This window comes from Cadophora gregata (genome assembly GCF_030347475.1).
Source record: "Cadophora gregata isolate MNR1 chromosome Unknown scaffold_11, whole genome shotgun sequence".
In the NCBI taxonomy this organism is placed as follows: Eukaryota; Fungi; Ascomycota; class Leotiomycetes; order Helotiales; family Ploettnerulaceae; genus Cadophora; species Cadophora gregata.
Window position 1 is genome coordinate 1,027,597 of NW_026695934.1, and position 23,184 is coordinate 1,050,780.

Sequence of the window (23,184 nt, forward strand, 5' to 3'; positions counted from 1 at the left end):
GGATGTCTCATGTGAGCTTCACTCTCACATATCGCCTAGGCAACGGTCGTGGTACAGCTTCTGCATGTTCCTGCTTAGACCTATGATTTCGTAGCTTTCCCAGTCTCGAAATCCATTGCATTTATGCCCTGGCAAGTCAAAACTTGCATCTAGAACGCCTTGCCCCATTTGATAAACCAGTGAACTTTTGGTCGTCAATCTGCTTTGCCCCTCCCATACCATCCGTAATCTGTGCAGTACCACAACCAGCTTCGTAGGGACTCATTCTCTCAACCCCGCCCAGATCCTTCAGTTCATCCCTCCATCTTCGTATCTCCATTGTTTTGGTTTGCGCCTTGAATCCACAAAACGTTGTTGCAGCTGTTCGAATCATCAGCCCCATCTCTTCGCATGCCCCTCATTCCGACGCTCTAGTCAAGCGCATCCCCTGACTCCTTGTACATACCGTATAAGAACTTGTCCAAGTACGCTCGTCATCTCCTGGTCAATCCACTCTTCTGCGCCTGACAGTTGAATGTTCATGTAGCTGTCTATGCTGACCAGACGGCCTTTGTACTCTGTTTGACCCCACTTCAGACGGATAACAACTTCTTCATTGACCCTAAGCACATTCTCCAAGTCAGTATGACTTCGCGATCCAGTATTCGGCATGGTAGCAGTCGAGGGGATTGAATTTGGGGTAGTGACAACTTACAGATTTTGCAGCATAGGCCGCGGGTTGATAGGTACGAACTAGCAATCGAGTATTAGTCCTTTGTAAGGTATCTGAGAGGGATATGGAGATGTGCTTACACTCATTTTGGCGGTTGCGAAAGAATTGCGTGACAAGTCGCGTGGAAAAGGTGAAGCTCGCTGTCTAGAAATATTGAGGCTGCCCTGTTGCCGCTTTAAACGGCCGTTCTAGCTAGCGAGCTGCAAGGCTGACCCTTCTGTCGTCCTCTTGAACGCTGGAAGCAAAATGTCACAACTGATTAATTAATAGCTGGTAATTAATTTTCATATGTTCAACAGGTATCAAGAGATCGGATACATTTACGAAACAAGCAAAGCAAGTTTTTTTTTCCAGAACATTTCTTACTAGTTCCGCTATCAGACATCGTCTATGTCTTCTTTTGGTTCGACAACATAGTTTAACGATTACAGATAGGCTAGGTATGTAATCTCGGTATCCTATCGCATTCATAACATCTTCGTTGATAATCAGTTTCTTCTGATCTCCCACTTCAGATCTTTAATGCTGACTTCGTCTCCGGCTTTCTCGTCGTAGTCGAACCACTCTCCCTCAGTGAGCTCAATAGCTGTAAACTTACTGCCCGACTCGATACCAGTTGCGAGCCATTCGCCCTATTTGGGTTCAGCAAAGGTTACCTAAAGAGAGAAGAGATAGCCATACTTCAGGTCTAAATTCTGTAAATTCAAGTCCTCTGCAATCGAACTCAATGACCTTCTGACGAGTTGGTGGAGAGGCTTGCTTGTAGGAGATGGGAGGCTCCTTGATAGTTGCAGATGACTCTCTCTAAAAAACGTGTTTGCTAAGATCGAAATGCTCGGTCAGAAGAAATCACATACCTTGCATGACTTGCATTTCCAGACAAAGTTGGCTTCTCCTCGACTACCGCTCATGTCATTTGCTTCCTAGGTGAACAGCCATCAGTTTTGGGTAAATATAAGCCAAAAATGTTTGCCACTCACAAATCGGCTGACATTCACGAAATTTGGATGAATCTCTCTGCACGAGGTGCACTGGACTTTGAAAGTGTACCAGAAAGGGTTCTCAGGGGTGTCGTCGGGTCTCAAGTCGGTGACACTGTGAAAGTTCAGCAAAGACTTCTCACTTAGTCTTGCAAATTCTCACCCTGTCAAGTCTGCCGTGAGCGTAAGGATCATCATCGTGGCGGGATGATGTGGTTTGCTATTGAAGGTGAGAGTTGCTCGAGTTGAGATTTTGGCGGGGTTCATATGGAGGGGAAGGGCAGCACAGAGGGAGTAAAAGCGGCGAAATGGCCCACTTGATTGAGTCCCGTCGCCAAACAATCATTTGACGTCCAACCTCACTGCTAAATCACCTTCACTTCACTCAATTACCATCATTTGAACGCTCTCATTGGGACTAAAGTACCTGAAGTAGCTTCACCAGTATTCGACAGCTTCAGCATGGTGCGATAATGCACGTTCTTTGGTCTCGCGCTGCGCAGGCCAGGACATCATGTAGCTGTCGCTCATGTCTACACACGGCAACAAACATAGCACGGCGGACCACGACTGCAGCTGGGAAACGCCGAGTCAAAGTTAGCGATGTATTCACTGCGTGCTACTCAACGATACTGGCAACTGCAGCCGTAGCAGATATGAGAGTTAAGGAGGAGAGGAGGAAGGAATGGGACCGGGTGATTGCAGAAGCCAAAGCCGGAACACCTACGATTGAAAGGACACCCGGACGACCGGCAAATACAGAAGCTGCAGAGGCCAATGCTGCGACTGGCTTTCTCTCGAAATGGAAAACGACAAGACGATGCGAGGTACACTACATACCGACGGCAGTGCGTGGTCCAGCGGTTGGGCACAACTCCGACCTGGAGACGAAGCTTAGGAACATGGGAAGCCAACTAGAAGATGAATCTTCTTTCGTGGTAGAGGAACCAGATTTGGAGTTACCTGCGCGAGAGCCGAAAAAACCAATGCATTTAGTAAGGATGCAGGACATGGTTGGACGCCTAGCATACCAGTTTCTAGCGTGGTCCAAGATCTTGACAGTAGAGACCGTTCAAGGCAATTCAGACATTCTGCTTCAGACGATCCAAATGAGAGACCGGTTACAGTCATTGATGGCGGGCTTCGATATCTTGCCTTTGTACGAATGGAAAGACAGTGATACTGTCAAGGACCAACGGGAAGATCTTCATCGGTCTCTGCACGCACTTTGCAGAATCACGGATCCAAATGATCGGAATGCTATCAACCTGATGCTGGCAAAAATATCCTACAACATGCTAGTTTCTACCAGTCCTCCCAGCATGGTGACATACAATCTCTTGCTCGCCGAATTTACGCGGCTAGGGCAACCACATCTTGGGCAACTGGTGGTGAACTCTTTTTTGCACGATAGCAAATTCAAACCCAGTCGAACGACCGTTAAGCTTATCCTAGATCACTACCGATCCAAGGGAGATTCCAATGGCTTTCGGTCAATAGTTTCACGGATGCAAGCAACTCGAAAGGGCCCAGATATGACTCCTTGCATGAGGATCAAGAAGCGAGATCTTGAATATTTGGTCAGGCCAGCAGTTCAGGAATGGGCAATGAACAAGAAGACAATTCTTAGGGACCAAGCATTGCATCAGAAAACACCCCGGAACGCCGCAATTTTCGATTCGTTGATCAAGGGTAGCTTAGAATTGGTGGGCCTTCAATCAGCTGTCCGCCATATTCGGTCTGCTTTAAATGAAGGGCATGTGGTCCATCAGGATACCCTCTGTTCTGTCATCCGCGCTTGCGTGGATCAGACGAATCTGATGGTTGGATTATCATTGCTTCGAAACATTCTTTCGTTATGGGAAAAGGGGGTAGGATATATGGCGACGGTCTATACCGAGGATCTTCGCCAGCTCATTCATCAGCTATTGGTCATGTGTGGTTTTGACACATCTCTCAAATCCCCCAAAAGTCTCCCCATCAAAGCATCCTGGGATGCTCTACAGGATTTGTTACATTACATGCATCTCGAGTCTCTTGACGAAGCTCTCAATCGTTGCGCTGATTTCACGGTCTCACTGAATCAATCTCTGAGCTTGACTAGACCCGCCAAAGCAGGCGATTTTGACTCACAAGAAACGCCGGAAGTACAGCAAGCTCTGGATATCGGTCTCTCAATGCAAGTGATGGAGGACTATGCTACTGAAGAAAAGCTCCGCGCAAAGCACCAGGGAAATCTAGAAATTGCTAGTCGTTGGAGTCGACTAGAAGCTTTAGGACTTTTGGTGGATGCGCGACAGAAGGACATCCTGATCTTCGAATCGGAGTTGACGTCCGTATTATACGCCCAGCTGTCGGATGATCAAAAGGCAAAATACGATGCAGCCCTCACTTCGCTTGACCATCATCCTCCAAGCGCAGCTTTCATTGCGAAGCGCCGCTTACTCTTGCGGCTTCGCGAGCCAGAATTGAAACAGGAAGTTGAGACTGTGAAGCAGTCTGGTCTGCCCGCCGTGAAGCGTTTTACCTTACCAAAGGGGGTGGCTCTGAGGTCAAGCGACGGTGCGTCTTTTCGCCCGTCACTAAGCTTACCTATCAGGCCTCGCCAGTCGCCATTCCCCATCTCCATGCCCATCGAAACTATAAGAGATGAGATTGAGCTGGAGGCAGCAGCCGCTTCTTGAGAAATAAATGCAAGGGGTGGACCTATGCATAGCGAGACCCCCTGTACATAGATGATGCATATGGTAGAACAGGCGTTATAGGTTATGGGATTTGGAGTCACTGGGTATGGAGCATGGCAAAGACGAAGCATTTTAGGCTGAGCAGTAAAGGTACATAGATATTTTGCCAGGTGTAAAATGAATAAGCATTAAAGGAAGACTCTATCCGCCAGTTTCTGCCATTCTTGCGGTGATGCCCTCAGCAAGGAGAAGAAGGGGCGTGAATTACGTTTCATTCGTTGTACTAGCATCTTAGTACCAGATGCTACGAGTTCTATGATGGGGTATCTCATCCTTTCCAGCCCCTTCCCTTTCCTTCATCGTATCATAAAGAAAGAAATCAATCAGAATGGCATTGATCTTCGCGTCTGGATGGTTTCTTAAAATCTCTCTCCGGATCAGTTCAACGCACCAGATGCTACATCCTACAATTTTTGCAGCAGTTAGTTACTTTGTCTTCCGAATTCTCTCTCTTGAATGGATCGGTTCAATAGCACATACCTCTCATTTGAATCTCCCATGTATGTCCACTCTCAATCTCTTTCTTTTGCCTCACAGCGTGATCCAGCAGCGGACTATACCACAGACACCCCAGCGTATTCAAAATCTGCGGAACACGATAATCCGCAAACATAGTAATCTTATCGATATCGTCAAAATCGCCAAAGGTCTCGCCTTCAAAAGCGGCCCAGAGATCAGCCACGCAGATTTGGGCACGCTTGAGAAGACGCACGCTTTTCCTGTTCTCAAATCGAACAACATCATTGAAGCAGGGGAAGTTTTCTGCTAGGAGGTTCACGAGACCGGCAGCAGAGTGATTAGCTTGATCGATACAATTGGTGAAACTGCATTGATATTTCTGCAAGGTGTTAGTGCAAGGAGGCAGGGAGTGGAAAAGGGAAGCTAAAGTTACTTCGTAGAGGATTTGCCCGGCTTCACGGAGGCAGGCGAACCGTTCTTTGAGAAGGGGAATTACTTCTTCTGTTGAGCTTCGGAAGACGTGCTTCAAGACTTCTTCTGTGACTATACAGGTCAGCTCAGTGTGTAAGATGCATGTAGAGCAATGACTTTAACGACATTGAAGATCAGACGGAAATTGTCTGGGCGTTCTTCCTAGATAGTAGACTTATCTACAGATAAAGAATCGTTGAACCTGTTGACTTGCTGGCGTGGACCCTGTTCATAAATCTGCTCCAGTTTTGCCAAGCACGACATAATGTGAAAAGGAGCCAACACGCCATTCCTACCAAAGCAGATTTTTGACATCGCCAATTCCCAGCAAGCGTTCCAAAAAGATCTGAGAGCAAGAATTCATGGTAAAGCAAACGAAACCACAAGATGAATTGATATAGCCCACTTTGGCCTGTTTCGAAATAGAAATACCTTACATTCGTCTTCATTCTGCCAAAAATCCGAGGAAGTTATGGGAATACCTGCAAAGAGAAGATAAGCTTCATCAGGCGAAGAAGTAGGTTGAACTAACCCTCTTCAAGAGCTCTTTGCAAAGCAGCAACCAGACTCCAATACCCAGTCCACGTCTTCCCCTGGTACTCGATAGCGAATCTCTCGTCATCATCTTTCTCAGACCAAAATGAGAAATTCAACAAGTCCATAGTAAATATAAATGCTACAGTGCTCTCATCCTTCGCTTTTGGGTGCAGCTCATGTGATGACCAAGTTTTCGTTGAGTACTCCTTCTTTTGCATTTGATCATAGATCATAGCGGCTGCTACTTTTGTTGACTGGTAGTCGATCGCTACGTCAATGGCATTGTCGTAGACATATTCCGCTCCTTCCAGGACCTGTGTCTCTGGAATTGCGGGAGCTATAGCAGTCTTTTGGAAATGCTGGCGGAGAAAGTCAAGGAGATCATGATCCGGCTCATCATCTGACATCGCGATACCTTGTAAGGGCAGGGCCTTCAAAGCCCGCAATTTGTCGGAAGAGAAATAAAGCTTAGCGAACAGCTCGACTCGACTTGCAGTTGTTAGGAAGCCTTTGACGATGAGGTCTCAAGGGCTGTCTCTCTGAATTATCGAATATCTTAGGACGCCGTAATCGTCCGAAGATTACCGAGACTAATAGACGTAAAGAAGGGGGAGAGAATTGAAAGTTTCCAGGTCCTCGAAACAAGATGAAGCTATCTATGCAAACTGATAACAAAATAAGACTGGTTTGCTTTGCTCCCGTTTCAGCTTCCGAGCCATGCCCAAAATGGACTAGTTTTTCACGAAATTGCTTTTGACGATATCTGGGAAGAGAGCTTGCTAGGAAGATTCAAGAGAAGAGGACTCTGAGCATTACAGGCTGTCTTCAAAGTCCAGCATCTTTAGCCCTATCAGTGCTGTTGTAAAGTAAATAAGAAACTGCTGTATCACGGAATACATTAAGCTTGGCAAGCAAAAAGTCTTGACTCTGGCAGAAAAATAAGTTATTAAACATTTAAACGGCTTTGCAATCCTGTAATGCTCTGGGTAGCTCTTTGTTTTTCTCGACAGTATCAAATATGACAGTGAAGACACTGCTTCTGTTCGGATAAACGCTAGGTCGATGCTGTAGTAGCTACCTGTTGATGGGCCTAGGGCTGTGGTCAATTGCCTGCCCACTTCTTCCAAGTAGTCAAAATGTCTTGCTACAATTCCCTTAAGGACATTTGATACTTGACTTGTCGAACATGCGTTGTACAACATTGTTGACAGGTAAACTGTCTATGTGTTGAAGTAACACAGCACGTGGAATGGCTTGGAGGTCAACATCTACCTAGGTAGCGGATGATGAAAGAGGTGTGCAACAGTCAACTCAATATCATCAAAAGACTATATGGAAATTGAAACTGAACAGTATCGAAGTTCCTTACGTATCAATATCAAGTGACTTTCAAAATAAAAATAAATCCATAAATCCATAAATCCATAAATCCATAAATCCATAAATCCATAAATCCATAAATCCATAAATCCATAAATCCATATCGCTACTCTGACACCACTTAAACTGATAAGCATCTGCAGGCCTCCCTCGCTTAGGCAGGAGTGAGTTATCGTATCGCGAGGTGCCTGTTGGTCGCGTCTCCAATCAAGGCCGGAGCTTGTCTCGTACCTGGCCGATTATCGAGGCGCAAACAACCCTCCTCTTTCACCATCTTTCCACAGCTCTACCTTGTTCCTTCGCCCAATCTACTTCTTTAGTGACTGGGCGAACAGCCAGCATCCAACGCGATGGCTTCAATTACGAAGCGCGATTACTACAACTCCAAGTCGCTCGGTCCTCCATTAAACAGACGTGTGAAAGAGGTGAGAATTTCACAGAGCCTCGACTCTGAGCATCTCTTCTTCCTCAACGGTGCAGAGTCAACGGAATGAAGGCAGAAGCCACCTCCGAGTCCTCGAAGTAGAGCTTTTCTTGCTTTCATCTGGCCCGCTGAGCTTCTCAGCAAGAGCGGCGGTTGCTTGAAGCGTTGCGCCTCGTGCAGTTAAGATCGTTTGCTAACGTTTTGGAACAGGCAAAGATTCTCATGGTCGGCGCAGGAGGCATTGGATGCGAACTACTCAAGAATCTCGTTCTTTCTGGCTTCGGCGAAGTCCATATTGTTGATCTCGACACCATCGATCTGAGCAATCTCAACCGGCAATTCCTCTTCAGGCACGAGCATATCAAGAAGTCGAAAGCTTTGGTCGGTTGCATACTGGCAGAATAAGAAGAGACATACTGATTGCTGGAAAAATAGGTAGCTAAGGATGCGGCGCATAGATTCAACCCAAACGTGAAGCTCGAGGCTCACCATGCGAACATCAAGGATCCGCAGTTTAATGTCGACTGGTTCAAGGGCTTCACCATGGTCTTCAATGCTCTGGATAACTTGGAGGCACGGAGACATGTTAATAAGATGTGCCTGGCTGCGGATGTTCCTCTCATTGAAAGTGGTACGACTGGATTCAATGGCCAGGTTCAGGTTATCAAGAAAGGCACGACAGCATGCTACGACTGCTCGCCCAAGGAGACACCGAAGAGCTTCCCTGTATGCACAATCCGGAGCACACCTAGCCAGCCTATTCATTGCATTGTTTGGGGCAAGAGTTATCTGTTGAGGTAATTTCGCTGCTTGCTGTGCTGGATATTGAATGGATGCTGAAATCTACAAGTGAAATATTTGGTGCTAGCGAGGAAGAAGCCCCAGAACTGGACCATACCGAAGACAGTGAAAATGGTTTGTTCTCTTATCTGGCGGTCTGGTACTCTTTGCTGACCTGCCTCCAGCCAAGGAAATCGAGAAGTTACGTCAAGAGGCGCAAGCTCTGAAGCAAATCAAGGAGGCCATGGGCACCGAGTCATTTCCGCAATTACTCTTTGACAAGGTTTACAAGGATGATATCTCTCGATTACGTTCAATGGAGGAAATGTGGAAGACTAGACGACCTCCTGAGCCTGTTGATTATGCTTCGGCGCTTGAAAAGGCTGCTGATGCAGAATCAAGGAAGCAGAAGATTTTGAAGGATGGCCAGAAGATCTGGACTCTGGAAGAGAACATCGTAGTCTTCAAAGACAGGTAAGCTCGGATTTGGAACTCATTTCTGGCTGTGCTGACACCTCTGCAGCTTGGAGAGACTAAGTAGAAGAATGGCAGAGATGAAGGCTACTTCTGGCGAAATCACGGCAGAACCAGTGATCACGTTTGACAAGGACGATGATGACACCCTCGACTTTGTTGCTGCCAGTGCAAATCTGCGCTCGCTAGTCTTTGGAATCGAGACCAAGTCTCGATTTGACATCAAGCAGATGGCCGGAAACATCATTCCAGCAATCGCGACGACCAATGCAATTGTAGCTGGTCTCTGCGTCCTTGAGTCGTTCAAAGTTATGGATGGCAAATACGATTCTACGAAGGAGGTGAGTCGGATTCCATAGTGCCGGTTTTCTTTGATAATAATATGCACAGATCTTTCTCTCGCCATTTGCCCCGGAAAGGCTCCTGGCATCAGATCGCCTTCGCTTGCCAAATCCGGACTGCCCTGTCTGTAGTGTTGCTCAGACTCGTCTCCTCGTTGACATGTCACGAGCTACTCTTGAAGACCTGGTTGAAAAATTCTTACGGCTTGAGCTCGGCTACGGAGAGGAAATAGTCATCAATCACGGCGATAACCTACTTTATGACGTGGAGGAAACTGATAATTTGAGAAAGAAGCTCAGTGAACTCGGTACTTAACCACTCTCTGCCCAATGACCTCGGCTAATACTTCATAGGCATCAAGGGTGACAGCTTCCTCACCGTCATTGACGAAGATGATGTAAACCCTCGCGTCAACCTTGTGCTAACTGTTCAGGAATCGTATATACACATCTCTGTCTCTTGTTGTTCACGTGCTAACCCTTGTCACAGCACCACTGCAGACGACAATCCTATTAAGAGCTTGGACATCACCAAGGATACTAACGATGATGCTCCGACATCTCCCATCCCACGCAAAAAGAAAACTCCGAAGCCCAGCACCGAAGATGCTACGAATGGCTCCTCCTTAAAAAGTAACGGTTCTTCCGTCACTCTTTCAAATGGCAATGGCTCTGCGGTAAAGCGATCCGCCGCCGATGCTCTCGGTGATGATATTCCTTCCGGCAAGAAATCAAAGCAGAATACCGACGAGCAAGATGGCGGTGTTATCGTTCTGGACGATGCTGATGGTGCCATTCTGATTGACTGATCCTGGTCATTACTTTCACGCTCTTCGCTTCGCCCTCTTCCTACCAGATTCCACATTATCTAAATCAGGATAGAAGATCATATGGCACTCAATCCACCATCGAGATTGAGCACGCAATTATTTGCATATTTGTTCCTAGCCAGGAATACAGCGGCATCAGCGATCTCAGAGGCCTGTCCAAAACGTTTCAGGGGAATGGAGTTGAGGGCTGCTGCTCGAGCATCTGGCGTCATGGCTACACTTGTACATTAGAAAACCGAATTTTTGGGGCGTCAAAACAGGCGGGGAGAGGAGATGAGGCCTAGTTATATCCAGGCTTGAACGCATGAATGTAGTTTTCCGAACGCAATTGGTCTGCACATACCATCTGTCATATCTGTCTCGATGTAACCGGGTAGGATTACGTTGACGCGAATGTTTTTCTCGCCTAGTTCTGCTGCCAGTGCTCTTGTCAAGCCTGCTATGATCAGCTTAGTATAGAGTATCGAGGCAGGAAAATTACCAACGACACCAGCTTTGCTCGCTGCATATGCTGAACTTCCCTTTCCACCTTTGACTCCTAGAAGTGATGCCACATTGATGATGCATCCTAATTCTCGTCAGTCACGTTTGTCCTAAAAGATACTGATCTCCATATCCTCCCCCAAATTGCACCTCAAGCATTAGGACCCAAAAGCCAATGTTCAACCAGACCAAAAGCGAAATCCGACTCGAGCTTGAGACGAGTCAAAAACCAAGATATTGTAAGACTCACCACCTTTCCTACTCAGCATTCCCTTGCCGACAGCTCTACACCCCATCATCGTACCCATGAGATTCGTTTGCAGCACTTCGTCGAGCAAAGTAGGGCTCGTGACGAAAAGAGGCGAGTAGTGCGTTATACCTGCTGCGTTGACGAGAATGTCGATATTTACCTAAATGAGAAGAAGCGTCAATGGTCTTGTTCAACTTTTTCAAGGTTATGCTTTCCAATCTCCTCAAAAGCCTTCATCTTGAAAGGCTCAAGGAGCAAGCAGCAAAATGGCTTGAAAAGTCCTGAAATAGAGAGAATTCCAAGACTCACCTCCTTTCTAATACCCTCCCAAAAGGCTCCTTCTCCAACATCGCCAACAAGGACTTTATGACTTTTCTCCTCGGCTTCATCAACACTATCCAGGCTTGCCTTCACACCTTCCAATAAGTCTCTATTCCGGCCGACCAAAATGCATCTCACGCCTTCTTTTGCAAGAGCGTGAGCGATGGCTGCGCCGATACCGCGGGATGCGCCAGTTACGAGACTTGTTTTGTTGGATAAGTGGAAGTGTGATTGGGTTGGGGTTGAGCTAGATGGCTTGGACGTTGATGAGCTGGGTGCAGACGCGATGAATCTAATATGCTGTGTTAGGGCGGAGCTCCAGCTGAAACAATGAATTCTGTGAATATTGGTGATGGATCGAAGCGGAAGAGGTCTCATTTCGAGGGTTTGAGACTGATATTCCTCCAGCTGAGATGGAGTGGTGTCGCGATGTACCTAGGTATGGCTTCTTGAGGTTGAGGCTTATCACGTGGAAGAGGCGAGAATAGGGGTGTGGGACAGAGTTCGCTAGCTTATTGTTTATTTTGGCACTTTATTGGTATGATGTCACGAGCAAGGCTAGTCTTCACTTTTTGAGTGACATTGGTCTTAATCTTCCATGGGTTTTGATATCTTAATTTTCCTATGTTCACATTACGGATCTCGAAGCCCAGAGGCTATGTCCTGATCATTACAGGCTTCGAGTCCAGCCCCATTTTCCAATGCTATACCAACGGATAGAGTTCTGATGTCCAGATTTCACCATCTATTTGCCCGACATGTGCTCTGTTGGATCCCTGGTTCTCCATGTTGCACCCCGATCGTCGACCCATGCTGATTCCAAATCTTGCTCCCTGTGGTTCCGCACAGCTTCATCTACGCTCAATCGTACATACTCTCCATCTTCTCGGTCGCCCATAACAACTGCATAGCCCTTTTCGGGCTTCTTGTCGAACCAGTACTGTAATCTCGTGCTTTCGAACAATCGCTGCCAGCCGTTGTCACCGCTGACTCCTGTGGTATACGCTTTGTCCATCCGCTGCAAACTCCTATAGAATATCGAAAACGCAAATGCAGAATAGGCGAGGCCTCCGAGAAGGTCGATACGCCAATGATGGCGGAGATACATGGTTGAGAACCATTGCCATAGAACGTAGAAGCCTAGCAAGTATGCGCCTCTCCTCGAATATCTCGCGACAAACAAGAAACAGCAGCAACTGAAGGCTCCATGGAGCGAGGGGAATGCCCCAAATACAAGGGGTGACGCCTTGAATGCGTTTGCGTATATATGTGTGCCCAACACGTCATCTACACGAACCAGTCCTGCGGCAGAACCTGGCATGCTGTAGTTTCCGGGAGGGAGCGGATACCCGTACTGGTCGCCATACCAAGGTGCCGCGGTGGGCATTGATAGATGTGTAATTATTCCCAAACAATTCTGTATTCCAAAACACCAGGCGAAGATCGACACGACACCGGGGGAGGCAAACAGCCAGAGCCAGAATGCCGCGAGAAAGGGGGAAATAAAGTGGATTACGCCATATGAGAGCCAGGCCTAGGAAGTCAGTATAGTCTTATGAGAAGGAGTGTCTGCCGCTTACAAAAACATCAAGAGGTCCGCAGAGGGTATGTGTAGCGGCGTGGAGAATGTTCAGCGCAAAGGGGGGCACAGTTGCCAAGAGGGAGAGTTTCGATCGTCGCGTGAGAGCGTACATCCAGAAATAGCCCAGTACTGCGACGGTGCATTGTATGAAGACTCCTGTGAATGTGATGTCGAATATTATGTGGTCTGCCTGCTCGAGGTCGTTTACGTGAATTTCCGGCCGGATCGAGGAGTCTATCCGCCAGGCTATGAAGGGAGTCAGCGACAGTCGAATGCGGCTCTACCGGATCGCAGCGCATACCATTCTTGAAGGTTGTAATCCAGATCAGGATAAAGGTCATGTTAATGAGAATATGTCTCAGCAGCCCAAGAAAAGAATGTCTGCGAGGCCGGTCAGCACGAGGCGCGAGACGGAGGGATTGGCGTCTTGGGAGAATCGACAGGAGAAAAGAGAATGCTTGCCTGTTCAGTAATACGCGGTATATGTGCAGGAAGAAACGCCCAACGGCGTTTACAATTCCCTCCATGATGAAGGATATTCAAGAAAAGAGAGATACAAGAATTCGCAGCCTGCAGCCCATGAGGAGAGTTGAAGAGAGAATAATAATGGTCCACCGAGATGTGTGAAGTTAGGGCGGATCGGGGTCAGCAATTAAGGAGTAGCCTAGCCAAGGCTGCCTGACTGCTCCTTCCTAGTCAGCAAGTGGACCGCATTTTCTCATCGCAAAGTGGCTCCGGCCATGATCCCGTCCCGCTGTGAGGCGTGGACGGGGATCAAGAAAGTACCAATGGCAAGAGGCAAGAGGCATATGAGGAGGATGGCAATGCCGTAACACTTGGGGCATTGCTTCCTTTAATCGCACTTCTCCTCTCAAGGCTTGAAATTGAAGGCTGAGCCCGCAAATTCTCACTGACGCCAAAATATAAAGTATAAGTAGGTACCTACCGTAGGGACGGGGAGGTCCATCCCACGCCCCAAAGTCTAAAATCTTTAGAGTTCTTTTAGGGGCTACAGAACTAGCCTACTACGAGTAATCAATTGCTTCCCAAGGTCCAGCGGGTGTGGCTTGTAGGTATTGCAGCGTCGGCGCGGACTGTCGTGTGCCCCGAAGGCTGATAATGATAAGATCCACGATAACAGGGCACTTCGTACTCGGTTGCCGTACCCGACCCGACCCAGCTGCCCAGTAGGTCGAGTACCGGACGTCAATATACTAGGTATGGATGGCCATGCCGTTGAAGTTTGTTTACGAATACTAGGGTACTCTGTAAAACGTCTCCGAACGAGCCATGGGGCGGTATATGGCTTCGACTTTCTATCTTTACAACGCTCCCCTCACCACAAACCGGCAGACCGTTTCCTTCTGCTCGTGTGACAGATATGATTTCATTTTCTCGCCTAAAAATGGCCATGTGGCTTCCACAGCATGAAAAGCATGAACACACTTCACAAAACTCGCCTCAAGTGGTTCAATTCGCCCCATAGGTGGTGTTCCCTCACACAGACGCTTGTCCGAGCCATGATCCCCAGTCCGACAGAACCTCAGATGAAGCTTGAGTTAACGGATGACATCCCATCTTCACTCTATCAGCACTGAGCCGTGGTGCCAAGCCCAGGACTGCAAACTTACCAGCTTCTTTAGGGCGTTAAATACCATTGTGCAACTTTTACCATACGAAAAATGATTCTCTGGGTCGCCTTTGCCACATTCGGTCTTTCAAGCTGTACCATAGGTAATGACAACAAGCACGTAGTATTATGTCTGGAAGCCCTTGCAATCCAAAAGTCCAGAGATACACCATGCAGGGCATGGGCTCAGCTTCATGTTCACTAATATCATCGCGATCCAAGAAGATTTCCCTATGGTTCGTTCGAAGATAAGATGTGAACCTTTTCTCATCACAGCCCCAGATTCGTGATGCTACATCTAATGCCAGAATTTGAGGAAAGGAGAGATGCGGGAGAGCTGTGAAGATATGAATTATGTCGCGTTGCATTAGTGAAGTTATTATCTTGATAGATTACCTAGGACTGAGCAGAGAGCCAAATGCTTCTACATCATTGGAAAACAAAGACGTGCTGTTTAATGTAGAATGCTACAATACTTAGTCTGCAGTACTGTAACTCGTTCAGCGCTGGCTTACTAAGTCCCTAGCGAGCATGCGGACCTTTGGGAATGCCAAGTCTTTAATCGCGTCTCGCTGCCTTCGGACAGAATTGTTCGCGTTCGGCGACTTTTCACCCATCAACCTTCCTGCAATCGCTCCGACATGGCGTCCTCAAACTCGAATCATGCCCTGAGCAAATACGTGACCCTCATCTCAAGCGATGGCTTCGAATTCGTGGTTCTGCGGGAGGCGGCTTGCATCAGTGGTGCCATCAAGAAGATGTTGGACCCCAAGAGTAAGTGTGCCAGACCCCACCAGTTGCCCCGGATTCTTTGAAGATATGCTGAGACTCTTCTCTTTCTGCAGGTAGCTTCAAGGAATCCACTGATGGAAGATGTTTCTTTGAGGAAATCAAGTATGCCCGGCAACCTTTCTTTTCGTCCTTCCCCAACTCATCCACACCCTTTGCGAACCAACACCAAAACATACGCATATTTAGGGAAGATGAAGGAGCTATACCAGGGAAAATTTCGCAGCCTTGGTCTATGATTATACCATAAGAGTCCTTACAGACCCTCTTGCTTCCTAGGGAGCAAAGTACGGACGCTGAATGATGTTCTCAATACACTTGATATGAGACTATGCCTCCAAGCCCTTGTTGGTATCAAACCCCCGAATATCTGGAGAGAGACTGCACCCATGCAGGGGAAGCTTGAAGCTTTGAAGGCTGAAATGCCAATCTCTATTCTTAGCTTTTCATTGGCGTACCCCTGTCCTTACAAAGTGGATCAGAGTGTTGAAATTGTTGATTTTATTTTTCCACCGCCTTTTCTTCAACATTTTCATTGTTACCCCAAACCTCAACGAACTGACATTGGGTGTTTGACAGTGGCATTGTCCTCGAAAAGGTAGCCGAGTACTTCTACTACAACTACAAGAACAGGAATCGAGAGGATGTACCTGACATGGACATTCCACCTGAGTTGTGTTTGGAATTGTTAATGGCGGCGGATTTCCTTGATAGTGAGTTAAGCTTTCCAGAGTTCTGATACTTCAGCTAACAGAACTAGCATGAGAATCTGGGTCGATATTATACTTATGCATGCCACGGCGTTGGACGGATACAATTGTTTTGGAAGGGTAGGCATAACTGGAGTTTGGAGAATCTGGACGAATACAACGAACGTTTTCTTTTCGTAGTAATCCCGCGACGTGAATTTCTTTTGGTCTACACATACAAACCCCATTTGAGCATATGCGTTCTTCCCTTTACACTATGGGTTGAAATGTCTATAGATGATGGCAGAGCAAACACCCCTCATGGTTTAGCCACTTTCTGTAAAACCCAACAGATTGTTGCTTTGTCACGAGGAGACATTAGAATTCTACTTGCCCTTGGGTTATCTAAAGTCCGTATGATCGGTTTATATATATTCTTATCTTATCGTTGTCCTTTTCATCGTGCTTCCGTGTCTGTTTCCCCAGTCTCAGCCGATCGGGACTTGACCATATTCAATATTTGAGACATGACATTGTGGTAATAATGATATGAGGAGTATGGCACAGTTCTTTGTACAGCCGAGTGGTGGAGTCAGACAAGCTTGGGTATAGACTTTACAACCACTTTTAAAGAACGACTAAATAATTCAAAGAATATGCATCACTTCGCAAATGGTTTTCATTTACTGAAAATGAAGCGAGTGTCAAAGACAGCGATAATCACTCCTATGAGGTCTGAAATACATCACCTCTTGCCTTAAAACTGCAAGCCGAGGTATTGGGAGGCACAAAACGTTAGCTTGCTCACCGAAACACCTCTGCAGCTTCAATCTACTACCAATTCCTTAAACGGCAGCTGCACAGTTCGACAGGAGTGTTCACGGCCACATGTGCTATTTACAAGAGCTGCCGGCCAAGTATGAGGGTCTTTATGGAATTGCCGATCTAAAGTTGCCCGAGGAAGGGAGCCGCCGGAACCCCCACTTACCAGCAATGGAGACGACCATGAACTACTGTATCTCAACCCATGAGTAGATCAGGAATCAGCCGATTGCTACCTGAACTGTATAAATAGACATGTTTTGCATCATCAAACTTCGAAATATCCCGCAGTTCCTTCTTAGCAATTGCTCTCATTTTTAATATTGTTTCTCGTCCTCTACCTGAAATCAGTTCGCCACCTCGAGCTCACACTTCCAAATCAACCAAGTCCAACCCACTCTTCCAAAAATGGGACAACATTACAAGGAAGTCGCAGCCATAGCACTCAAGCGTCGCGCAGATGCCATTCCAAAAGAATATTTCCTCCCAGAAACAGCTCTCACCAATCTCCCTCTCAATTTAACCACGATCCCGAGGAGCTCAGGACATTTCACACCAGCTGAGCTTGAAATCATTGAGGCGGATGCCGAGGAAATCTTGCTGAAAATTAAAGAGAAGAAATGGACTTCTTTGGCTGTTACGAAGGCGTTTTGTAAAGCGTCGATTGTGGCACAGCAGTTGGTAAGTCTTCCACTGCTTCTCATGTATGCTATTTTGGGATGAGTGGCTCATGACGAATAGACCAATTGCTTGACGGAGATCCTGTTTCCCGAAGCTATTGCCCGTGCGAAATCTCTAGATGAGCATTTAGAGAAGACAGGCCAGGTGGTCGGGGCTCTCCATGGTCTTCCTATCTCCTTGAAGGATTGCATGATTACTCCTCCGCATCCTTCATCAATTGGAATGGCATGCTACGCAAATGAAGCAACAGATGAGGAGACTGTTCTTGTTAGTGTTTTGGCAAAGCTTGGTGCGGTATTTTATGTGAAGACTAATGTGCCGACTGCTATGATGATGATGGAGACTATCAATGTTATTTGGGGTGAGACGAATGGTGCTTATCATAGTGGTACGAGCTGTGGTGGGAGCAGTGGTGGTGAAGGTGCGCTTTTGGCTATGAGAGGGAGTCCGCTGGGAATTGGTACGGATATCGGAGGCAGTATTCGCATTCCAGGTGCTTTCAATGGACTTTATGGACTGAAGCCTACGTATGTTAACAGCCTCAAAATCCTTCTTGATAAGAATTACTGACAAGGACATAGTTTTGGTCGTTTCCCAGTCTATGGAACGAAATCCGGTATCACAGGACAAGATTTCATTTATTCCAACAACGGACCCATGTCCAGATCAATCGAGACTTTGAGACTCTACTGCAGAGCTGTTCTCTCAACTGAGATCTCACCCTGGAACCTCGATCCGAAGTGTATCGCTGTTCCATGGAGAGAAGAAGTAATCCAACCCAAGGGACGCAAACTGCGATTCGGCATAGTCTTTGAGCACGATGGCGAGATCCATGTCCAACCACCCATCAGTCGCGGTCTTGACATAACCAAGAAAGCTCTGGAAGCAGCTGGCCACGAAGTCTTCGAGTGGGAGCCTCTGAACCACCCAGCAATGGCGGACGAAATGAACCGCTCATTCCACACTTTAGGCGCAGCAGCCATTCTGGATTTGACACTGCAAAATGAAGAACCAGTCTACCCATCTATGAAGAACTACGAGGCGACATACCAGAAGGGGGAGCATGGTACTCTTGGTCCTACGAAGCTGCGAGAGATGATCATCAAGAGGAATGCGTACCAGAAAGCGTATCTCGACAAGTGGAATTCGACGGCTAAAGATGGTAAAGACGTCATGGATGGGATTATCATCGCGGCATCGCCATGGACAGCGCCGAGGTTGGGGTTGACACAAGAGATTTTCTGTGTCAATTATACGGGAGTTTTTAACGTTCTTGGTAAGTCGAGGATCCCCTCCAGACTTTGCAACAGAAGTGGAACATATTTTTCTAACGAATAGCAATAGATTACCCGGCCTGTACTTTCCCCGTTACGTTTGCAGATAAGAATATCGATAACCCAAGGAAAGATTGGAAGCCTTTGAATGAGCTTGATGGAAAGATTCAGGCAGATTATGATCCAGAGTTTTATCATGGAACGCCCGTTGCGTTGCAGTGTGTTGGCAGGCGATTGGAAGACGAGAAAGTATTAGAGATGACTGCTGTTATTGCTGAGGCTTTGAAAGCGCACTCTTCTTGAGTGTGAAGGGACGTATAGAAGCAGGCAAGATGGAGAAGCGTAAATGTACATTTGGGTAGGAATGTAAATACTTCAAGCTCGTCCAGATGAACATGTAGTCCCTCAATATTCTGGGCTTCAACTTGAAAGACAACAAGTATGCCTTTACAGAATATTGGTCTTTTAACACGTAAAAAGAATTGCTAGAATTCACGAATTCAATAATCTCTATGTTTATATTAGGCGCCATCCCTTGAAAAGGGGTCATCCCACCTCATCGCGAAGCGAGCCAGGTTGCCATGCCAATCGAGCTCTGGCGTGCAGCGTCATCGACAAACCCTCCACAGTTCACCACCTTGAACTCCACCTTCCACCACACCACGGAAACTCAACACACCTTCCGCCAAACTCGAAATCAAACACAAGAACACCAGCAACCGTAACAATGCCACCCGCGCGCCGATCCCGCACCTCAAGCGGCCCCGCCGCAAAAGGCGCCCAAAAGACCCTCTCCTTCGGAAACAAAGTCACCAAACCCACAACGGCCGTCCCATACGGCAAAGACATCTCGTCCCCCAAAGCCCACCTTCTCAAGAACTCCATCAAGCAAGAAGCAGAAGCAGAGCCAGAACCAAAGAAAGAACTAGTCGCGGAAGAAGTCAAAGCAGAGCTAGACACAGGCCATGTTGATTCCAGCGCGGCGGTCTCGCAGCAGGCGAAGGCGGAGATAGTAGCACAAGCACAGGGAGATGGGAAGAGTGAGGATGTGATTAAGGCGGAGAAGGTGACAGATGCGCAGGTTAAGAAATACTGGAGGGAACGCGAGGGGGAGAGGAGGACGAAGAGGGTGCATCAGGAGGAGTTGGGGGTGGAGGAGAAGATTCTGAGACTGTTTGATATGAGTAGTCAGTATGGCGTAAGTTTTACCTTTTCTTCTGTCTCCCCGTCTTGTATCTTTGCATCTTTCCCTTTCAAGGTTCATTCGAAGGAGCATGATCTGCTCTCGAGCTGTTCATGGGGAAGCATCGCTGACAACTGGATGTTTGTAGCCTGCCATAGGCATTGCACGCATGAAACGCTGGACTCGAGCACAGAAACTGGGACTTGCGCCTCCGATTGAAGTCCTTGCCGTTCTACTGAAGGAAGAGAAGAAGGGTAATGACAAGATTGAGCGTGCATATGTTGACGAGTTGATGAGCTCGAAATTTGTCGTTGGGGATGCAGCTTGAGCTTGAGATCGCTTGGTATGTTACACATTGAGGGGTAATATGCTGGGGAACGGGGGCTCAAACTGGGCGAGGTGTATAATCCGGGGCCGGGTAGGATGGAATGATTTACTTTACTTTTGCAGGAGTCGGGTTCAGGCGTTTGAGTGCCAGGTACAGGAGAGGAAATGGATACCTGGAGTTTGGCTGTACAATACACAGATGGCACTGGCACTTGCACCAACCTGCCATAAGATGGATCGGTACGGAGGAAAAAATGATACCTTCTAACCATTGCAGTGACGAGACCTGACCATATCCTTGTCGACTTTTATTTTGCTGCACTGGTCGCCAATATCCCTCCCCATGCTATCCCACTGCTCTCAATTTTCATAGGACAATAATGGTCACAACATATTTTGCACATAGTCATGTATTTCATATGTTTTGAATTAGGGGTATGCCATTAGCACTTTGTTTGTCTACATGCTACATTGCGTTAAAAGGAGTAACTCCGGAACCGAAAAAGCTCATCCATCAGACCAGACCGGCAAAATCTACAACTGAACCTCCACACGTCCTTCAGCACCCGGTGCGCCAGACGAAAGGCTTGGCAGGAGATAGGTAATATCATCCCAAGGATGTCTGTAAAGACCAGTGCGGAGTCTCTTTTGATCGAGGTAATGAGCAATCAAACCAATAGAACGTCCCAAAACGAAGAGACCGTTCAATACACCCATCTTCATGTAATCCTCTGCCTCCTCAGCACTGAATGCACCGCAGTTGCGCATCAAATCAACGAAGCAGACAGCGACGGCACCATCAACGTTCAGGATCAAGTTGTCCTTCTTGGATGTAGTAACCGACTCAACAGCAAGAGCATAATCGAGCATCTTGCAGCTGGGGAAACGCTTCTTGACGAACTCCTTAACGAGCTCGACACGGAGATCTGGGTTGTTCCTGGACTTGACTTTGTGGCCGATACCGGGAATGAGTTTGTTTTGCTTGCGCATGGTGTCCACAAACTCACGTGGGCTGAGACCCTTGTCGAAAGCCTTGGTGAACTCCTCGGCGGCACCATCAAGTGCACCACCAAATCTGGAACCAATGGTCAAGAGACCACTGACAAGAGCACTGATAAGGTCCTTTCCGGCTCTGGTGGTGATAATCGTGTTCATAGCACCAGATACAGCTGGACCGTGATCGGCAGTCAACATGAGAACCATCTCGAGGAACTTGCTGGCGTAATCTGGTAGACGACGGCGGAACCACAAGAGTGACATGACACCACCAATTCCAATATCCTCCTTGAAGACATCCGAGATGGGCATTCCAGCGTAGAGAAGCTCCTGTCCACGATCATCGGAAATGGTAGAGATAAATGCGGCAGGCTTTCGGATGAGGCCAAGTTCTTGAGCCCAAGAGTAATCAATTGGAATCTTTGGTACGATTGGCTCAGGTTGTGGGACAATAGTTCCAGCCTTAACAAGCTTCTGGTACACCTGTGCAAGGACAGCTGGCATGTCCTCAAAAGTGTCTGGGACGAAGAATCCTGCCTCCTTCATGGACTTGTTCTTAACCGCAGCAGTCTCGAGTTGAGAGTTGGCGAAAGAACCAGCGTGTCCAAATTGAACCTCGGTCTTGAACATGCTTGCACAAGTACCAATGGCCCAGGCAACAATTGGCTTTGTGATCAATCCGTGCTTGACGGCCTTGATAACTCGGTATTCCTCCACACCTCCAACTTCTCCCAAAAGCAGAAGGATCTTGCACTCTGGGTCGGCTTCGTATCTGAGGAGATGGTCGATAAAGGTTGTGCTGGGGTATCTGTCACCACCAATAGCAACACCCTCGTAGACACCATCGGTTGTGTTGGCAATGATGTTATTAAGCTCGTTGGACATACCTCCAGACTTGGAGACATATCCGACGGATCCCTTGCGGTAAAGCTTGGAGGCCACAATGTTATCCATCATACCACCAGTGTTACCAATCTTGAAGGATCCGGGCTTGATTCCACCGACAGTTGCAGGGCCGATGATTGTAATGCCCTTACGCTTTGCTACGTGAAGAATTTCACGGGCACGCTACAAGATAATTAGACGAGCACTTCAAAATCGGACTTGCACACTTACTCTCTCAGGGACACCCTCGGCAATAATAGCAATTGACTTAATTTGCTCGAATTCCATAAGCTCCAAGGTGGAGGTGTAAACACTACGAGACGAGGCAAAGTTGACGACGGTATCCACGTCGCTGTGCTTAGCCATGGCCTTGCTGACGTCTTGGTAGACGGGCAGCAGAGTCTCGCTGGTTCCCCAGTACATCTTACTCACGAATTGACCACCGAATGGGTAGATAATACCAGCAACGGAGGGAGTCTTGCGCTTGCAGATGAAGTCGAAATCCAGCATGCCCTGGACGGCTCTTGGCTGGAGACCGTACACAAAGCATCTTGTCTTGTCGTGGAAAAGGGTATGTTCGGCACGGGGGCTCAGAGGACGGCTGGGAGCTGCGAATCGTCTGATATTGTCGTTTGCGGAGCTTGGAGCTGGGGTTAAGCTGCCATTGGCAGACCCGTTGGTTGTGGCAGAAGGCATCTTGAGGGAGGGGGGAATCTTCAGGCGACACCCAAGTCAGCAACTGCACTGTATTGTTTGTAGCTTCGAAACTGTGCGACAAACTCGATACTCGAGCTCTTCCTGCTTTCTACAGCAGTCTTTGGTTGTTTTGGAAAATGCAGAGATTGAGTGCCGGCAGTAGATGGAGAGAAAAGGCAGAAATGGGTAAATCGGTACTTACATCAAAACGGAAACACTAGCTGCTGAGAGTAGAAACAGAACAGACGCTCGTTTGTCGAAACAGGAGCAGTATTGCCGAAGTCCAATCTCCGTAGCAAAGGCGAAGATGCAGATTCAATCGTCGAATATAGAGGACGATGGAGAGAGTGCAGTGCGGAGAGACAGAAGTAAATTTGCGTGGTCGTAGCGTGGTGTGTGAATGGGAATGGGGGTGCGAAGGGAGGAGGTAGGTATTTTGGAGGA

At 47.5% G+C, this 23,184-nt stretch overlaps 12 protein-coding genes across 12 annotated transcripts; 5 read left to right on the forward strand and 7 right to left on the reverse strand.

Moving 5' to 3' along the window:
* Positions 1-293: 293 nt before the first annotated feature.
* Positions 294-798, reverse strand: ONS95_002445 (uncharacterized protein; the record flags this gene model as incomplete). Its single annotated transcript, XM_058495702.1, has 4 exons — positions 294-360; positions 446-601; positions 695-732; positions 793-798. The coding sequence occupies 4 exons, from the start codon at positions 796-798 to the stop codon at positions 294-296; spliced, it is 267 nt and encodes an 88-aa protein (XP_058354430.1).
* Positions 799-1,200: 402 nt separating this feature from the next.
* ONS95_002446 (uncharacterized protein) lies at positions 1,201-1,890 on the reverse strand (the record flags this gene model as incomplete). The annotated part of the gene is made up of 5 exons (XM_058495703.1): positions 1,201-1,344; positions 1,394-1,516; positions 1,570-1,635; positions 1,693-1,807; positions 1,856-1,890. The coding sequence occupies 5 exons, from the start codon at positions 1,888-1,890 to the stop codon at positions 1,201-1,203; spliced, it is 483 nt and encodes a 160-aa protein (XP_058354431.1).
* A 69-nt stretch (positions 1,891-1,959) lies between these two features.
* Positions 1,960-4,575, forward strand: ONS95_002447 (uncharacterized protein). The gene has a single exon (XM_058495704.1). It carries the CDS (start codon positions 2,166-2,168, stop codon positions 4,374-4,376), a length of 2,211 nt encoding a protein of 736 aa, XP_058354432.1. The 5' UTR covers positions 1,960-2,165; the 3' UTR covers positions 4,377-4,575.
* Positions 4,576-4,667: 92 nt separating this feature from the next.
* On the reverse strand, positions 4,668-6,310 carry ONS95_002448 (uncharacterized protein; the record flags this gene model as incomplete). Its single annotated transcript, XM_058495705.1, has 5 exons — positions 4,668-4,840; positions 4,917-5,274; positions 5,329-5,438; positions 5,804-5,848; positions 5,899-6,310. The coding sequence occupies 5 exons, from the start codon at positions 6,308-6,310 to the stop codon at positions 4,668-4,670; spliced, it is 1,098 nt and encodes a 365-aa protein (XP_058354433.1).
* Positions 6,311-7,516: 1,206 nt separating this feature from the next.
* On the forward strand, positions 7,517-10,111 carry UBA2 (E1 ubiquitin-activating protein uba2; the record flags this gene model as incomplete). The annotated part of the gene is made up of 9 exons (XM_058495706.1): positions 7,517-7,708; positions 7,918-8,088; positions 8,143-8,504; positions 8,558-8,622; positions 8,673-8,961; positions 9,011-9,302; positions 9,352-9,610; positions 9,657-9,741; positions 9,793-10,111. The coding sequence occupies exons 1-9, from the start codon at positions 7,634-7,636 to the stop codon at positions 10,109-10,111; spliced, it is 1,917 nt and encodes a 638-aa protein (XP_058354434.1). The 5' UTR covers positions 7,517-7,633.
* A 77-nt stretch (positions 10,112-10,188) lies between these two features.
* Positions 10,189-11,574, reverse strand: ONS95_002450 (uncharacterized protein; the record flags this gene model as incomplete). Its single annotated transcript, XM_058495707.1, has 5 exons — positions 11,175-11,574; positions 10,866-11,025; positions 10,614-10,700; positions 10,476-10,568; positions 10,189-10,346 (listed from the first exon to the last, which is right to left on the reverse strand). The coding sequence occupies exons 1-5, from the start codon at positions 11,562-11,564 to the stop codon at positions 10,189-10,191; spliced, it is 888 nt and encodes a 295-aa protein (XP_058354435.1). The 5' UTR covers positions 11,565-11,574.
* A 205-nt stretch (positions 11,575-11,779) lies between these two features.
* Positions 11,780-13,740, reverse strand: ONS95_002451 (uncharacterized protein). Its single transcript, XM_058495708.1, has 4 exons — positions 13,231-13,740; positions 13,070-13,149; positions 12,767-13,014; positions 11,780-12,720 (listed from the first exon to the last, which is right to left on the reverse strand). Exons 1-4 carry the CDS (start codon positions 13,293-13,295, stop codon positions 11,932-11,934), a joined length of 1,182 nt encoding a protein of 393 aa, XP_058354436.1. The 5' UTR covers positions 13,296-13,740; the 3' UTR covers positions 11,780-11,931.
* A 180-nt stretch (positions 13,741-13,920) lies between these two features.
* ONS95_002452 (uncharacterized protein) lies at positions 13,921-14,846 on the reverse strand. Its single transcript, XM_058495709.1, has 2 exons — positions 14,400-14,846; positions 13,921-14,346 (listed from the first exon to the last, which is right to left on the reverse strand). The coding sequence occupies exon 1, from the start codon at positions 14,764-14,766 to the stop codon at positions 14,437-14,439; it is 330 nt and encodes a 109-aa protein (XP_058354437.1). The 5' UTR covers positions 14,767-14,846; the 3' UTR covers positions 13,921-14,346; positions 14,400-14,436.
* A 193-nt stretch (positions 14,847-15,039) lies between these two features.
* ONS95_002453 (uncharacterized protein) lies at positions 15,040-16,515 on the forward strand (the record flags this gene model as incomplete). Its single annotated transcript, XM_058495710.1, has 4 exons — positions 15,040-15,172; positions 15,244-15,534; positions 15,767-15,900; positions 15,948-16,515. The coding sequence occupies 2 exons, from the start codon at positions 15,040-15,042 to the stop codon at positions 15,435-15,437; spliced, it is 327 nt and encodes a 108-aa protein (XP_058354438.1). The 3' UTR covers positions 15,438-15,534; positions 15,767-15,900; positions 15,948-16,515.
* Positions 16,516-17,106: 591 nt separating this feature from the next.
* On the forward strand, positions 17,107-18,956 carry ONS95_002454 (uncharacterized protein; the record flags this gene model as incomplete). The annotated part of the gene is made up of 4 exons (XM_058495711.1): positions 17,107-17,379; positions 17,440-17,906; positions 17,961-18,655; positions 18,724-18,956. 4 exons carry the CDS (start codon positions 17,107-17,109, stop codon positions 18,954-18,956), a joined length of 1,668 nt encoding a protein of 555 aa, XP_058354439.1.
* Positions 18,957-19,280: 324 nt separating this feature from the next.
* ONS95_002455 (uncharacterized protein) lies at positions 19,281-20,348 on the forward strand. Its single transcript, XM_058495712.1, has one exon. The coding sequence runs from the start codon at positions 19,381-19,383 to the stop codon at positions 20,053-20,055; it is 675 nt and encodes a 224-aa protein (XP_058354440.1). The 5' UTR covers positions 19,281-19,380; the 3' UTR covers positions 20,056-20,348.
* On the reverse strand, positions 20,349-23,083 carry ACL1 (citrate synthase). The gene is made up of 3 exons (XM_058495713.1): positions 22,943-23,083; positions 22,276-22,758; positions 20,349-22,227 (listed from the first exon to the last, which is right to left on the reverse strand). Exons 2-3 carry the CDS (start codon positions 22,738-22,740, stop codon positions 20,698-20,700), a joined length of 1,995 nt encoding a protein of 664 aa, XP_058354441.1. The 5' UTR covers positions 22,741-22,758; positions 22,943-23,083; the 3' UTR covers positions 20,349-20,697.
* Positions 23,084-23,184: the final 101 nt, after the last annotated feature.